Genomic DNA, 15,523 nt, shown 5'->3' on the forward strand with positions numbered 1-15,523 from the left:
TTTATTTTACATTCACAAGAGCAAAAAATGAAACAACTTATCTCGAATCAGATTGGGATGTTTTATTACCGATGCATACATTATTTCCCCTTCTATCCCGTTTAAAAACGTGCACTATTTTATATTCAAACATCTCCAGGTTTTGTGTTGGTACTTGTCTAAAATATAAAACACACTCGAGAACTTGTATTGCAAATACCCGGTTTTTCACGCTGTCTATACCAGACAATAGCCTTCGGCTCGTTAAGGAACCATATTATAGCATTTTTTAATTAAATATTTTGTTGGTATTTTGGTTAGGTTAGGTTCTACGCGCTCTGGGCGGCCCCCTTCCCCAATTCTTTGTGGTAGTTTTCATAGTTTTGTTACTAAACCACTCTATTTTCATCATATTTTGTTTTATCTCATTAGCATTCACCAAACTTTACTTCTCAAGTGTCTTTAATAATAATAGATAATTACCTTTTTTTCTATACAAAAAGCTTATTTGCTATGAATGACACAAAAAAATGTACAACTAAGAAGTAGCTTATTTCTTTGCCAATTGTTTATCAACTTTTATTCTTAAATACAATCCTGAAACCTAAGATAATTGAAAATCCTTCCTCTAAAACCGTTATTCCCAACATTGGATGCAGGCCCCATCAGTTGGGCATGGAAATATTTTGGTATATCATGGACAGGACCTGTACCCTTCAGATAACTATACTTTAGAGCCTGCATTTCAAAAGAAAAATATTGTTCATTTAAATGGCTTCACATTCATAGGCATTTAAAGAACAAAAAAGATATACAATCAGGGTTGCCACCAGCTCAAAAATAATTTTAGAATTTTAGAAATACCTAGGTGGGGGAAGGCCCAAAATCGGTTGGGAACCACTGCTCTAAAAGTAGCTAAAGTAAAAAAAAATACTCTAATTTCTATTAGTGTCTAGATAATTTTCTTCTTAGCATTGATTTAGTACATTTCCAGAGCCAGTTGAATGACTTTTGAATATTAAGCTCTTTAGATTATTATCATACAAATAATTAATAGCAATAACTTCAAAGTTATTGCTTACATTGGGGGTTATTTCTTCTTCATTGACGCCCTTCACTACTGGTCCATTCTCAACAGCTTGTTCTTCTCTGGCTAATTTTTCTGCAAGTTTCTTTTCTGCTTTCTGTCGCCTTTTCAATTCACTAAAATAAAAACAAATATGAGAAAAAGAGTTGGAAGCTTTAATTTTGTCCTTATAGTGATTTATAACTAGAAACTTTGATTGGTTGTGGAAATGCAAAAGGGGTCCAGAGACATTTTTCAAATGCTCATGAGAAGCAAAAAACTGTTTCTTTGTGGCTGTGGAAGTTTGCACTTTATGCTTTTTGCACTACAAAACTGGTCAAAACTTGGTTATTATGCATTTTTAGTGAATTACATAATTGAGAATATCTCAAGAACAAAAGAGGATATGTGTATTCTGTTTAAACTCATCAGTTGAGTTTGCTTGATTTTAGGAGAATTGATATATAGCTCATTTTTTACTTATATGTCACATAACGCCTTTCGTATTTTCAAAGTCAAATTACAATGGAAAAACCAGGAAACCAGCTTTGGCTGGATTTTGACATAAACTGCTCCCTTAAGAAGTACAAGATCAACCCCTATATCCCTACCATCTTCAAACATGAGGACATGTGTCATGCAAATGCAAGCTCAAAAGGCAATACTTGGTTTGCCTGTTAATTGAGAAATTACAGAAACTTCATCTTAAGCATTGACACTACAATAGAGTTTTTTGGTACTTGTATGATATACGCACTACCACTCAAGAAATGAAGTTAGGTCAATCCTAATAAAATATACCTCAGTATGACAAAAATTCAATATTTTAGAAACAAATTTCGGCTATTTATTTGCGCATTAGGGGGTGGGGGTAAAGTACAGCGGGTCTGCATGCAAAATGTGTTAGAAACAATTATTATGCATATTATGAAGTAAGAATTGTTTTCGAACTTCAAACTGTCCAAATACTTTACCCCCACCCCCTAATGTGCAAATATATAGCCCAAACTTAGAATAATATTCTAATAATCTATTTTGTCACTTCTCTTTGTCTTTTCTCATGCTAAGGTAAAAGAAACTAGCAAAAGAAACCAGTTTACAGTACGTCAATGCATGAATAACTTGAGCGGTAGTGGGTATATCATACAAGTACCAGCTTTTTGTTAGTTTGTTTTTTTTTTAAGAAAAAGAAATAACTAAGAAACTTGCAGATTTTTTTTTTTTTTAATGTCACCTTTCAACTTCTTTTGTAACTTTTAGAATTCATTTTGTTTTACAAACATTGGATGCTTATTCAAAGGGTAAAAAAAAAAAGAATTACTTTCTTGCAGCTTTTCATACTTTAGCTCATTCAAGGCACACTACCCAAATAATGTTACTTACCTTTTTTTAAGGTGGAAAAAGGGATAATTTACTAAAAAAAATGGGGGGAGAAAACGCAATAAAAAAAGGCAAGATTGATAACCCAGCTCAATAAGTGGCTGTAGAACCTAGGTATACCCATGCCTATCTCTTACAAGAGAGGAAGTAGTGTTCTTTACACTCTTTTCATTGGAAATTCTCCTACTCCCTTCCAAAAACATTATACGTTCCCTTCCTAAGCAATTCAGGGACAAATACAGAAGAGTGAGAGAGCTAGGGGCCCAACTATTCATATTCCTAAATTGTCTGAAGTTTCTGAGAACATCTTATAAGATTTATCAAAAAAAATTCATCTCTATATCATTGTTACAGATGCCACCCTGAAACTTATTTTTATGACTGGTCCTCTAGAGGAAACTCGTGTGTATGTGCCTACAGCATATTAAGCATAGATCATATAGGCTAACCCAATATAATCGAAACCCCACTCATGTAGGAGAACATAAACAAACTGATGTATACTACCAAAGATACTACACTACAATAGACGTAGGAAGAGAACGCATGCGTCAGAAACCATTCAGTTGCATGCATTAAGGTTTATTTCACTATTATAAGCAAGGCCATATCCAGGAGAAAAGGTGCTACTGGGTTTCAACCCCCAAAATTTTTGTCCAAATCGTTAAAACGTAAACATATATTTGGTGGAGGTCTTTGGTAGATGTATGTTGGAGAGCCTGATACAGAGGAACTACTTAAAAGTTTTAAGTGACAGTTAAAATAAGTTCAAAGTCAATTCATCTTAATTGGCTCATATTCAAATGGTTCCTTGGGAAATATCTAGTGAACTAATAAAGAAGTAGCCCAAAGGATGTCATCCCACAGAACTAGAGAGAAGTAAAAGAGAGCTAGAAGAACCAGTAACTGTGGGTGTTGCCCTTCTCTTAGATATAGAATTTTCAACAGGAATTTGTTAAATGCTCAGAAATTCATGATTCGCTTATAGCTGTGAGCATTGAATGCAGCAACAAAATAGACTAGAACATGGATGATCCATGTTCTGCTTCCTTTGATGCAGAACCTGGATGGTTAAAAAAGCTACTTCACAAACAAATTTTGATTAAGGAGCCTCGAAACAAAGGTGAGAACTTCAATTGACGGCAACTACAGCAATCTATGGAAGGTGTTTCACTGAGTACCAAATAAGAAATCCATCTCATACAGACCTAATGGCTAATTATATCTTAGTTACATAGATAGGAGTTATTAAAAAGTGCTACGACTGCTAGTATTACTAATAAAGCAAATAACAAATCAGCTATTTGTTAGCAATAAACCTTATTTTGTATTTTGACAGTTTCTGCATCTAAGACCTAAAGCTTGCAACTAAGCGACATCACTAACACAGTCCTTTTTCTTTTTATGCTGTTTTTGAGTCAATTCCACTGCAGCCTTGAAATATGGCCAGCCTAAGCAGAAGTAAGTTTGCTATCGGCCTTGTAGCAAGTTTGTTTGCAACTAAAAAGTATGAAAATCCTAGTACTGATCTTACGAGTTTTCTCTATGCAAAAAAAGAACTTTTGCTTTTGGCACTCAATGTAAACAAAGTAGTAAAAGCAAAGAGTTAAATATTTGTTTTACAGATTTGATAAAAGAGAAAACAAACTGTTGATTTCTTTCCCTTCATTTTTTTTCACTCTTACAGATAAAAAAAAAAGTCTGTATCAACTCAAATTATTCACAAATGATTTTAATGGGACTAGTTCTTGTGAGAAGGCTTGTGAGCTTGCAAATAGGGATCATTCTCACAATTGTCATTGAATTTTATTAACTGTGTATATGATCCTAAAATGAATATGGTATCCATCTCTATGCCACTTGCAACACCTGACTATGTAAAATGATTGAAACGCTTCAAAATATGGCAATTCAGATAGCTATAGGACTTCATTAGCTCTCAATGACTGTATAGATACAGAAAATTATTTAGCTATTCAACTTGGAAGAGCAATCTTCAATCCAAAGAAAAGTATTTGCAGAGATGAATGTCCTACTCCAATATATGTTTTGCAAAAGTGACTTCCACAAAAATGACCTGTCCTGCAGCAATCTTTTCATGAGCGATCATTCTACTGACAAAATTACAAACAAGTCAGCAAACTGCATTCCTCTACAGTGTTAAAAACAGTTTTCTACCACTTTTTGTTGTTTGATTAAGTTTTTTATTATATCCATAAAACACTAAACAGGAACACAGCATAAGTTTTCCAATGTGGTGTAGCCTTTATATCACAAGCTGACTTTGATTACAGTTTGAATAACACAAATTTCTCTAATCCAAAACTATTTTGGGGGTACAAAAAAATTTTAAAGCATAGCACAAAAATTTAATTTGCAATCTGATTGCAGTTTCTCTCCTAGCATTTGGTTAAGTAAAGCATTTAAAAGTAATAAGGTCTGTATTTTCTAGTTGACTACAATAAAAGTAAGGAAAAACAGAGAACAATTCTAATCACATGCAAAACTGGCCATGTCTTACAAAATTTCATAAAGATAGTGCCAAGTGCAAAAACTTTATTTGCTGTTCATTTTAAATTGGCGAGATTCTATCATTAATATCTTTACAAAAAAAACTACAGCTAAGAAATTGAAGAAAAAAAATCACATAAGTTGGTAGCCTAGTTCCCAAATACAATTACTTCATACTGTACTTGTCATTTTCCAAGTATCTCCAAATATTTGTGTTGCATTCTTAGAAAGATTTTTACAGAAGAAATTCAAGATTGTTGATTGTCCTTTTGTGAACACTGACGACCACAAGAAATGTGACCGAATTTCCGAAATGGGTAACATTGTACTACTATGACTGACAATGTGCAACCACTTCTATTTGCTGAGAACTAACCAGTTCCAGTATGAATTATGAAAGAATTATAAAGTAGCATCATTATGTTTATGACTTTCTGGGCCTTCAAACCAAAGCTCATCCAAGGGAAAAAATATTTAGATATGAAATGAAAAGAAAGACTATTATCCACATTAACAACAGTAGAGTATAACTATAACTTTATTGCTTTTATAACTTTTTAGACTATTTTGTGCTTGATTTCATATAGAGACCTACTTCTGGTGGTACATATTGCTTGAAGTTGAAAATGACTGTAAAGATGTCCCATTGACTTGTCTGTAGAGTTTTTGGCAACAAGACCAGTGCCAAATGACAATTCAATTGCCAAACTGCTTGAAGGTCATTCCTTTAGCTTTATCTAATTAGTAAACTTGAACAAGATGTAAGAATTCAGAACAAAGACATCAAAGAATTATTAGAAGTCACTACCACAACTATTACCCCTTGTGGTTACAATGAGGAAACCATCATTTTTTTTAAAATTATTTTTTAATTTATCAGTTGAAACAGTTTTAAAAGTTGTTAGATGGTTATGGTGCATTAACTTCAGATGAAATCAGACAAAAGCTAAAAAAACTGTTTGTGCTTAAAATTGTAGCTGTGTGAATCTAGGGCTAGGGGTATGATAGCTAGAAGTTGGACAGCTAATAATGAATTCAACTGTTAAGTCAATATAAAAAAAAAGTGAATTACTTCACCACTAAATTTGTCTAAATTTTCTTAATAAGCAAGCAATTAGTAAGTATTGAATAATTAGTAAGCAATTATATTTTTACTCCATGCAACACTTTCGTTATTTCATGTTTTTATAAATATCATAATTGCTTTCTAAAAATGCACCCTCCTCCCTCTGATGGTCCTAGATAAAGTGCTAATATAGCCTAGCATACATACAAAACTGAAAAACTAGCAAAGTTGAGACTACCAACTCTTGTATACATGAGAAATTGAGGTGATGCCATTTTAACCTATGAGTTCATGACAGCTAATACACTCCCAGCATTATTTCCCACTGTTGGTCCTAACTCAAGAACTAGAGGTCATCAGTTGAAACTTGTTAAGCAGCCTACCCTATCCAGAGTCTGCACTCAATTCTTTTCGTCAAGAATCATCAACATTTGGAATAAACTCTCTGAAAAAACTGTTACTACTGAATCTCTGGACATCTTTAAACAAAGACTGGATGTTGACTGGTCCTCTAGAGAGTTTAAGCTTAACTGGGAAGCCATGAATCCGCACAGTGCACCTGGTCACTAAAGAACACTTTAGAAATTTACAGAAGTTTACAAATAAAGAAATTTACAAATAAATTTCCTGTGAATTATTATCTCGATTTATCAGTAGTTGTACTGAACCAATTGTCATCAAAATCCTCCTCAGGGCCATACTGTGGTGTTTCTTTTGTGGATGGTGAAGTTTTTCCCCACAGTAGAGTGCAGAGGGTCTGTTATCATAGTAATATCCTTTCTTGTTTAGATTCAAGCTTATTCCAATAGGCAATGCATAGAACTCCCCCTTAAAAAAAAGTGCCCCCAGATCCTTCCCCAAATACTAGTGAAATTGATCCCCATCTTCGCTGGTCAAGCCCACTATCACAAAGCTCACATGATAGCTCTAATTCTGAGAATAGGACAATGATCAGTGTAGGGGCTAATGTCATTATAAATGATGATAATGGGTTTCAAGAGGTCCTTTCTAGAAGCTCCAAAAAAGAAAAAAAATCTCCCCAATCAAAAGTATTTCCCCTCCCCCTGCCCAAGATTCTCCCTCCCAAAACTCAGGAATTTACCTCAAAATTTCTCCTAATACCCCCTTTGAAATAAAAAAGATTATTGCAATAAGAGTTGCAATTTTCAAATTGTTAAAATCAATGTTCTCTCTTAACATTCACTGTGATGGATCTTTGCTAATAGCTGTCCAAGATCAGAAATCAGCAAATACAATAGTTAATCTAAAATCTCTTCTGAATATCCCAATTAATGCATCTAAATGGAACCCAACACAATCCCCGAAAAAAATATTAGAATATAATGTTCCCCCAGAAATATCCATTCAGGAGTTAAAAGAAGGGCTCTCAGATAGGGCTGGCAACACAATCCCTGTTGAAGATGTTTCCCAACTTGGTAAACCTAACTCTAATGGCCTAGAAACAAGTAGATCTTTCTTATTTACACTGAAGGGAAAAATTAATATCCCAGAAAAGTTATTCCTATTTGGGCAAATCAAACCAAACAAGGAATACAAACCAAAGCCTATCCAGTGTCGGAAGTGTCTCAAACTGGGACACACAACAAACAAATGCAATGAAATTCTTCTAGCCTGTAGTAATTGTAAAGCATCCCATCCTAAAGAGTTGACAACTTGCAACAACACTCAGCCTACATGTATCAATTGTAAAGGCCCACATGAATCTACCAATAAATCACTATGCCCTGCATATAAGAAAAGAGCACTAACACTCCAAATAGCAAAGAAAAGGCTATTCCATACCCCTTTGCAGCTATGGAAGCAAATGCTGCCCAACCATACCAAATAAAGCCCATAATGAAACCAACCAAAACCCCCAAGTCAAACGCTCCCCATGCATCAAGTACCCCTTATAAAACACCATTCTCTAAGCCCCCTAGCTCACATCCTTATCAGAAAGAATCATCAAGTCAACAAGCCTCCTTGTCCAGTGAGATGAGGTCAGCCTCCCCCCCTCCAAAGAAGAAACAAACCAGAAACACTAACAGGAATTAATCCCTTAACTGACAAACAGGATGCACAACTAAACATGCAATCCCCAAATATATGCTTATTCATTCTAAACTGTAATGCAGTTCAGGCCATGAATATACATCAACTACAGAAAACAAAAATCTTGCAGAATTGGCAAAAATCTACATCCCTGATCATATGCTCATTCAAGCAAAAAAATATCTTGCTTTACTATTAACAAAGCTGAACATTGATACACAGTCATATGAAAAATAAATCACAACACAACACATATCAATACTCCAGTGGAACGTAAGATCACTCACAGAAAATAAGTTAAATGAACTAATATCTTTTATGAATAATAAATCCATCAATATTGCTTGCCTCCAGGAAACTCATTTAACCCAAAATCTACAAATTAAGTCTCTGGGATATACTATCCTGAGAAAGGATAGATCATCAGAGAGAAAAGGAGTTGGAGTAGCTTTAATAGTTAAAAATAATCTAAAATTCTGTGGCATCAACTTTCCAGATTTTGTAAATGATGTTGATGCAATTGGTATCAGTGTTTGGCTGAATAATACAAAAACTTACATAATAAGCTTTTATAACCCTAATGGCCAAACTACAGATGCCATAGATTTCTTCAGCTATAAAGATAATTCTAATATGTTGAAAAATATCATTATTTGTGGAGACTTTAATACCCACAGCCTTGTGTGGGGGAACAAACCAGCAAATAAAGCTGGTAAGTTCATTGAGCATATGACTTCAAATAATATTGAATTAGCTGTTGCTACCCCTCCAAACCTGAATACATATTTCAACACCAAAAGTGGCAGTTTCTCTACAGTTGACCTACAAATTGTGTCATTACATATTTTGAACAAAATTTATATAAATAAAATTGATAGTCTATGTGCTGACCACTTTGCCATAGTTTGCTCCCTAAACGAACCTGCTGAAACCCTATCACATACCTCCAAATATATCAACACTAAAGCAAATTGACCTATGTTCCAAAATAAGCTAAATGATGAAATTACAAGTTTCACCCAAAATTCATGCATTTCAAACGCAACAGCTGACCTGACCTGAAGCTTTGGTATCTTTACTAATAAATACAGCTAATCATGCTATCCCCAGGACAACACCCAGGAAAACCTTCCCTAAACACATTCCCAAAGCATGGTGGACAAAGGAGTGCCAAAATAAATGGAGAACAAAAAAGGCAGCTAGGAAACATTCTTAAAAAAGAACATCACCTACTACATATTTAAAAAAATAACAAGCAGAATCTAATCTAAAAAGGACTATAATAAATGCTAAATATAACTGCTGGAATAATTTTGCAAATAATCTCTCCAGAGAAACACATGAGCCAATTATACATAGTCTCATAGGCTAAGTCACATCAGTGGGAATCAGATGTCCCCTAACCCACTTCTGCATCAGCTTATACATAGTAATACCCATTATCATACTGATAAAGAAAAAGCTAGGCTATTTGCCTCTCTTTTTGTTAATAAGCTAACGTGAAATAAATGTAGCAAAATGTCCCCAATTCCTATAAACCCAAGTTACCAACCACAACCAGGATCCGAGTATATAACCAGCCTATTTTCAATCCAGGAAATGAATAATGCAATACATCATATTAGGACCAAGACTAGCAGCAGCTATGACAATATACACCCTACATGGATAAAGAATCTCACTCCTTCATACAAACAGGAACTTCTAAATTGTTATAATCATATTTGTGCTTCATTGATGTTCCCCAATATCTGGAAATGTTCGTCCCTCCTACCAATCCTAAAGAAAAATAAACCTAAAAATAACCCTGAGTCTTATAGGCCCATAATGATTACTCCTGTGATGGGGAAAATAATGGAGAAAATGATCTATTACTGAATCCTCTGGTTTGTTGAAAAAAATAATATTATCCCTTACACTCAAACTGGTTTCAGGAAACACCATTCCTCAACAAATGCTTTCATATTGTTAACAAATGCAATAAATGAATCATTCTCAAAAAATAATGTCCTAGTTGCAGCTTTCCTAGATTTTGAAGGGGCATATGACAATGTGAACCACCAAATCCTTTTAATTAAACTTGCAAACCTTGGACTACCCCCCAAGCTAGTATCTTTTATAAAATCTTTCATAGAATTGCAAAGTTTCATTGTTTGTGTAGGTTCACCCTCTTCACCCCAAAATATAATAACCAAAGGCCTACTCAGGGACCAGTCCTCAGCTGCCTCCTCTTTGCCCTATATCTCTGGGACATGAGCCTCCCCCACACGAATCTACAATATACTGATGATCTGGTACTATGGTCATCTGGCAACACCTTTGAGATTGCACAGTCAAAGCTGCAAAAGTCACTTTTCCCATTTGAAAAATTCTCTGAACATTCAGATTTACCCATTGCAGCTACCAAGTCAAAAATAATCCAATTTCACCAAAAGCGAAATCATGTTAATGCAAGACTAACTCTAAATGGAACAACTATTCCAGAAGGTAATCATATTAATTACCTAGGTCTCATGCTTGACCAAAAACTTAATTTCCACCTCCACATTTCAAACACAATAAAAAAATGCTATAGAAAAGCAAATATACTAAAAAGACTTCTTTCCACACCCTGGGGCTGTAAGGAGAAAACCTTACTCCAGTTTTATAAATCACATATAGGACCCCATATTGACTATGGGCTCATCATCTATGGTGCATGTGCAAGACCCAGATGCAAAAAATTGAAACAATACAAAATGATATAATACGTCTCATATTTGGTCTTAGGAAACTCACAAGCACCAAGTTTCTGCTTATGGAGAGTGGATTAACCACAATAAGGGAGAGATGTAGCTTTTTCTTGATAAACAATCTTACAAAAATTGAATCAAATAGCTCACACACCCTACATAATTGGTTAAGAAATCCAGCCATGTATCAAGGCATTGCAGATGAGTATGCCAATATTCAGAAGAAGTTCCCTGTACCCACAAAGTCTATTGCACCTACTTTCCCCCAATCTCCTCCATGGAATTGGTCAATCCCCCTAATAAATACTGATTTCTCAAAGTGGAAAAAAGATTTAACCCCCATTGCTTTTGTCCAGAAAAAATTTGCTGAACTTAATACAATTACTTATAAAAACCATTTCCAAATCTTTGTTATTGAGTCCAAAATGAATGAGAAGGTAGCAAGTGGTGATTTCCTTCCTCACCTGAAAATTGCAATGGGTGAGAGATTGCATAATAATGTACCTATAATATCTGCAGAGTTAAATGCCATAATCATGGCATTAGAACACCTTAAGGAAAACCAACCTTTGATTGCTAATTCAAATAATATTATAGTTTATGCTGACTCTTTGTCAAGCCTTGAGTTGCTGTCTTCAGCTCCTCAGTATAAGTTGGATATTGACACTTATCATTGTCTTAGTATTATCGATAATCTTGCTTCAAGTGGCATAAGAACTTATCTCCAGTATATTCCAAGCCACTCTGGTATAAGTGGTAATCATCAGGTAGATGAAATAGCAAAAAATGTTATAAATATTGACCAGCCAAGTGGGAGACCAATCCCCATTAGAGATATTTACCAATGGAGACTATCAGATATTATGATAATAAGAATAATCCTATTCTTTCCCCCTTTCCCAATAAGTATTTTTCTAAAATTTATCACAGAATTTGCTCTGGAACAAATGGACTAAATTTTCTTGCATTCTCATACCAGTTTCTTAATTCAAGTGGTTCAGTTCCCCTGTCCCCTCTTTACAGGTATTGTAATATGAATGATGAAACAATTGACCACTGCCTGTTTGAATGCAATATGCTGATGTCTGCATAACATACCTTGCTTTGTAAACTGTTAAAATGCTTCAAACACCACAAAACTTCCCTATCAGCCAAGAGCCTAGCCAATTATACCTGCACACAGAGCATAGAAATCGACATCTATCATCTTACAAAAAATTAAACAAGAAAAACGGGTTTTAATTTCTATAAAGCAGTGAATACAAAACACTTAATTAAACAAAAATACTCCGAATATTTTGGCCCCACATCCGGGAGCTTTTCTCAATGGAAGAAAAAAACAAAAAAACAAAAAAGAAATCAACATAAAAACATACTAAACAAAAAAAAGAAAAAATATAATAAATAGGAAAAGAAAACTCCAATCAATATATCAAAAAGAAAAGAAAACTCCAATCAATATAAGCATTCGATTTTGTTTATACACCAGTGAAGGGAATTGTTTATTTAATATGTGAGTTTTCTTTTCCTATTTCTTTATATTTTTTCTTTTGTTTGTTTAGTATGTTTTTATGTTGATGTAAGAAATTTTTTTGCTTTTTTTTTCATTGAGAAAGGCTCCCGGATGTGGGGCCAAAATATTCAGAGAATTTTTGTTTAATTAAGTGTTTTGTATTCACTGCTTTATAGAAATTAAAACCCGTTTTTCTTGTTTAATTTTTTGTAAATGGAAAAGCAGTGTGGTCTAAGAAATTATTTACATCTATCATCTTATATTTGAACTCCTTGAGTCGAAAGATCTACTGAAAGATATCTGAGAATATCTAACAAATAAGAGGCAACCAAGCCAGTAGCTCTGTGGACCACAGAGTGAATCAAAACGAAAAGGGCTAAATAGTAACTACTGAAAAGCCCGCCTGCTGTGAAATAGAAGAAGAAAAGAAAGAATCCTGAATTCAACTCCAAATCATCAACTCTGCAGCTCTACAAGGAGAAATCCTTAGATTGCTCCAAGCTGCAATTTAAGGAATGGAATTCTTGCTTTATAATATTGAGGATGTTTATATTGGTCACATTATTGTGTGTCCTTCCACCCTTCTTGACATTTCTAAATCATTTTAGTTAATATTTTATCTAACAATTCCATTGCAATCACTTGGGTAGAATGGTTTTCACACATCAATAATGCAAGGAACCCATTTTAACAAAGGAGACATGGTACATCATGAGATGAAAGATAATAAGAAATATACCATTTAAGGTTATATCAGGGGCCGGGGGGGGGATTGTCAGTAAAGAGGTCATGATATTTTGGAAAAAACATATATGAGGAATTGGCTGAGACTATTTTCATTAATAAATTCTACATTAGGGGCTTTTCTTCATCTTAGAAAGAGGTTGAGCAAGGTAAATAAAAATCAGAAATTGATTCAGGGCCTTACTTATCCCATAGTAAGATATTTGAAATACCTACCTCTACTCTTTCCCTACTCCAAAGGGCATTGGCCTTTGATGACCTTTAAAAAAAATTTTTACAAAAGTGAAAACTTAAGAAATAGATTTACTGCTCAAATGAGCCACAACAAAGGGTTTTTGAGTCTTATACCTTATTTAATCTAGATTTAACAGGTTTTAAAAATGTGTAAATCTACTTTTTAAATTTAGGGAATTGTCTTGTTGTGTCTTAAAATCCTATTAAAATAAAAGGAACTGTATTTCCAAAAGCTAGAGCAAGAGCATAAAACAAAGGTGAAAACTTTTTCTGCTAAACTTTAGATATGTATACACCAGTTACTTATGCAATCCCAAAGTATAATGTCTTCCCAAAGTATTTTTTAGGTTCTTGATTCATTCCTGAAAGTTTCATTTACCCAACTAAACTGCTTCTTAAAATAGTGAGAAACCTCTCAACAGGAAATTTAGCATTTTCATTTTATTAGCCTATTTCCTTTGGATGTGGTCATTCATTAGATATTTATTCAGAGTATCCAAATCAAACAGACTTTATCATAGATATATTCAATCTAAGGCAAGTGTTGTGAACTGGTATAATTGTACAGGTTAGGATGTAATGGGAACTTTTCTTTATGCTTAAATGTTATCCTAGATTGCACTTAGTTGATGTTAACTAGCCTAGTCTAAACAATTAACCAGTCCCAAATATCTGAAACCAACATCTTAACCAAGATTAGAAGCCTGGGCCCGCTGCAGATATTTTGGTAAATTTTTGCCTTTTTCTATAATTTAACTAGGAAGAAATTGAATAAATCATTTGATGCCTTTTTTGCTCTTTCTAGATATAATAAAAAGTTGTCCTGGAAGAGGGTACCAGCCAGAGTCTGCAATCACTACTTCTCCAATAGAGTGATTTTCCATAGCAACAATCTTCTTGATAATGCTGTCATTGCTCCCTCTGTTGATGCCTTTAAGATTGCTCTAAGAGTTGGTCTATTAAACCATGGATGACAGAGTGGGATGCAATTGAGTTAATGGCTCCACACCACCACTGACTAGCAACTGTACAGGGTGTTCCCTTGTTTTGCTGGACATGCATTACATATAAAAGTGACTATCACAAGACAAGGGCTTAAAAGTTATTCAAAAGTAAAAAATCCCAAAGGCACTGATTTATAACAATATAATTCTGTAAAAATTAAAACTCATAATATTCTAAAATGCCATATTTTTTCCTGATATCTATTTTTTTTTTTTTTGCTATGGTTCTGTTACAGCAAAGTTTATTGAACAGAAAAAGTTCCCTTAAATACAGATGCCAGAAAAACATTTGAGATTTGAAATAACTAACTGCAAGTTCAAAATTTTATTCACTTAGATTTTATGCATTTGGAATAATTCAATACCCTTGGAATATATTACTAAAGTGTAATAGAAATAATTGAATTTTGAGCTTCCAACTAGTTTTTTAACCTTATATCCAAGTCTTAAAACTAGGCTAAAATGACAAGTTACTCTTTCAGGCCACTTCAAGAGATAAATAAGGAATTTCCCTTGGAAACAATTATTAGATTTAAAAATAACACAGAAAAGGCTTCAACTAATATATTAACTTTTTCCCTAACCTAGCTAAATTAGTGGATAAGGCATAATTTTGTGTAGTAAAGTAAGTTTTGGTAATATACCTAACTGTGGTCACTGTTACCAAGTCGGCTTAAATTGCATCTATCCTAGCACACTCTTAGGTGGAAGGCATGTAACTAGGCTGTAAAAATAGTCACAACCCTGTTTTTTTTATATTTTTGTGTAGAGTGCTTTTTAACTGCCATCTCAACAACAGATCCAATATTGGACCTTATTTTGCTCCAAAGTGCAAGTTAAGGTAAATTTTTTATAAGGGGTTGTTAACCTTGACCTTGGAGGGGGTATTGTTATGGTCCTAAGGTAATTAAAACTTGGGTAGCATTTCCTTATGGACAGCCTGATTAATTATCTGAAGTGTACCTACAGGAAATTTACAAGAAGCTTAAATATTATATATAGAGGGTTGGTGCACTATAATACTTTTATTAACACAACACACAAAAGTACAAGGTCTGGCTATAAATATGCCACTGGGACCATTTGCCACACAGAATAAACAAATACAATAATATAATACCATTACAAACTACAAAACATTAAGACACTTGCAACATTCCAAGGTATTTCTAAATAAATGGAACAGAGGTTGGCCTGGCAATCAATATAGATCCATAATAGTTACTCGATCCCATAAAATGT

General features: G+C 34.0%; 1 protein-coding gene across 2 annotated transcripts in view; it reads right to left on the reverse strand.

Moving 5' to 3' along the window:
- LysRS (Lysyl-tRNA synthetase) overlaps positions 1–15,523 on the reverse strand; it is a 50,308-nt gene that overhangs the window by 27,830 nt on the left and 6,955 nt on the right. For both annotated transcript variants that reach the window (XM_089095301.1, XM_089095300.1), the window contains exon 2: positions 1,062–1,182. In XM_089095301.1, the coding sequence (XP_088951427.1) occupies positions 1,062–1,182 (121 nt within the window). The remainder of the gene's footprint in view (positions 1–1,061; positions 1,183–15,523) is intronic.

The sequence above is a fragment of the Artemia sp. Qi Xiang Cuo genome, chromosome 10 (genome assembly GCF_049724085.1).
Source record: "Artemia sp. Qi Xiang Cuo chromosome 10, ASM4972408v1, whole genome shotgun sequence".
NCBI classification, from domain to species: Eukaryota; Metazoa; Arthropoda; class Branchiopoda; order Anostraca; family Artemiidae; genus Artemia; species Artemia sp. Qi Xiang Cuo.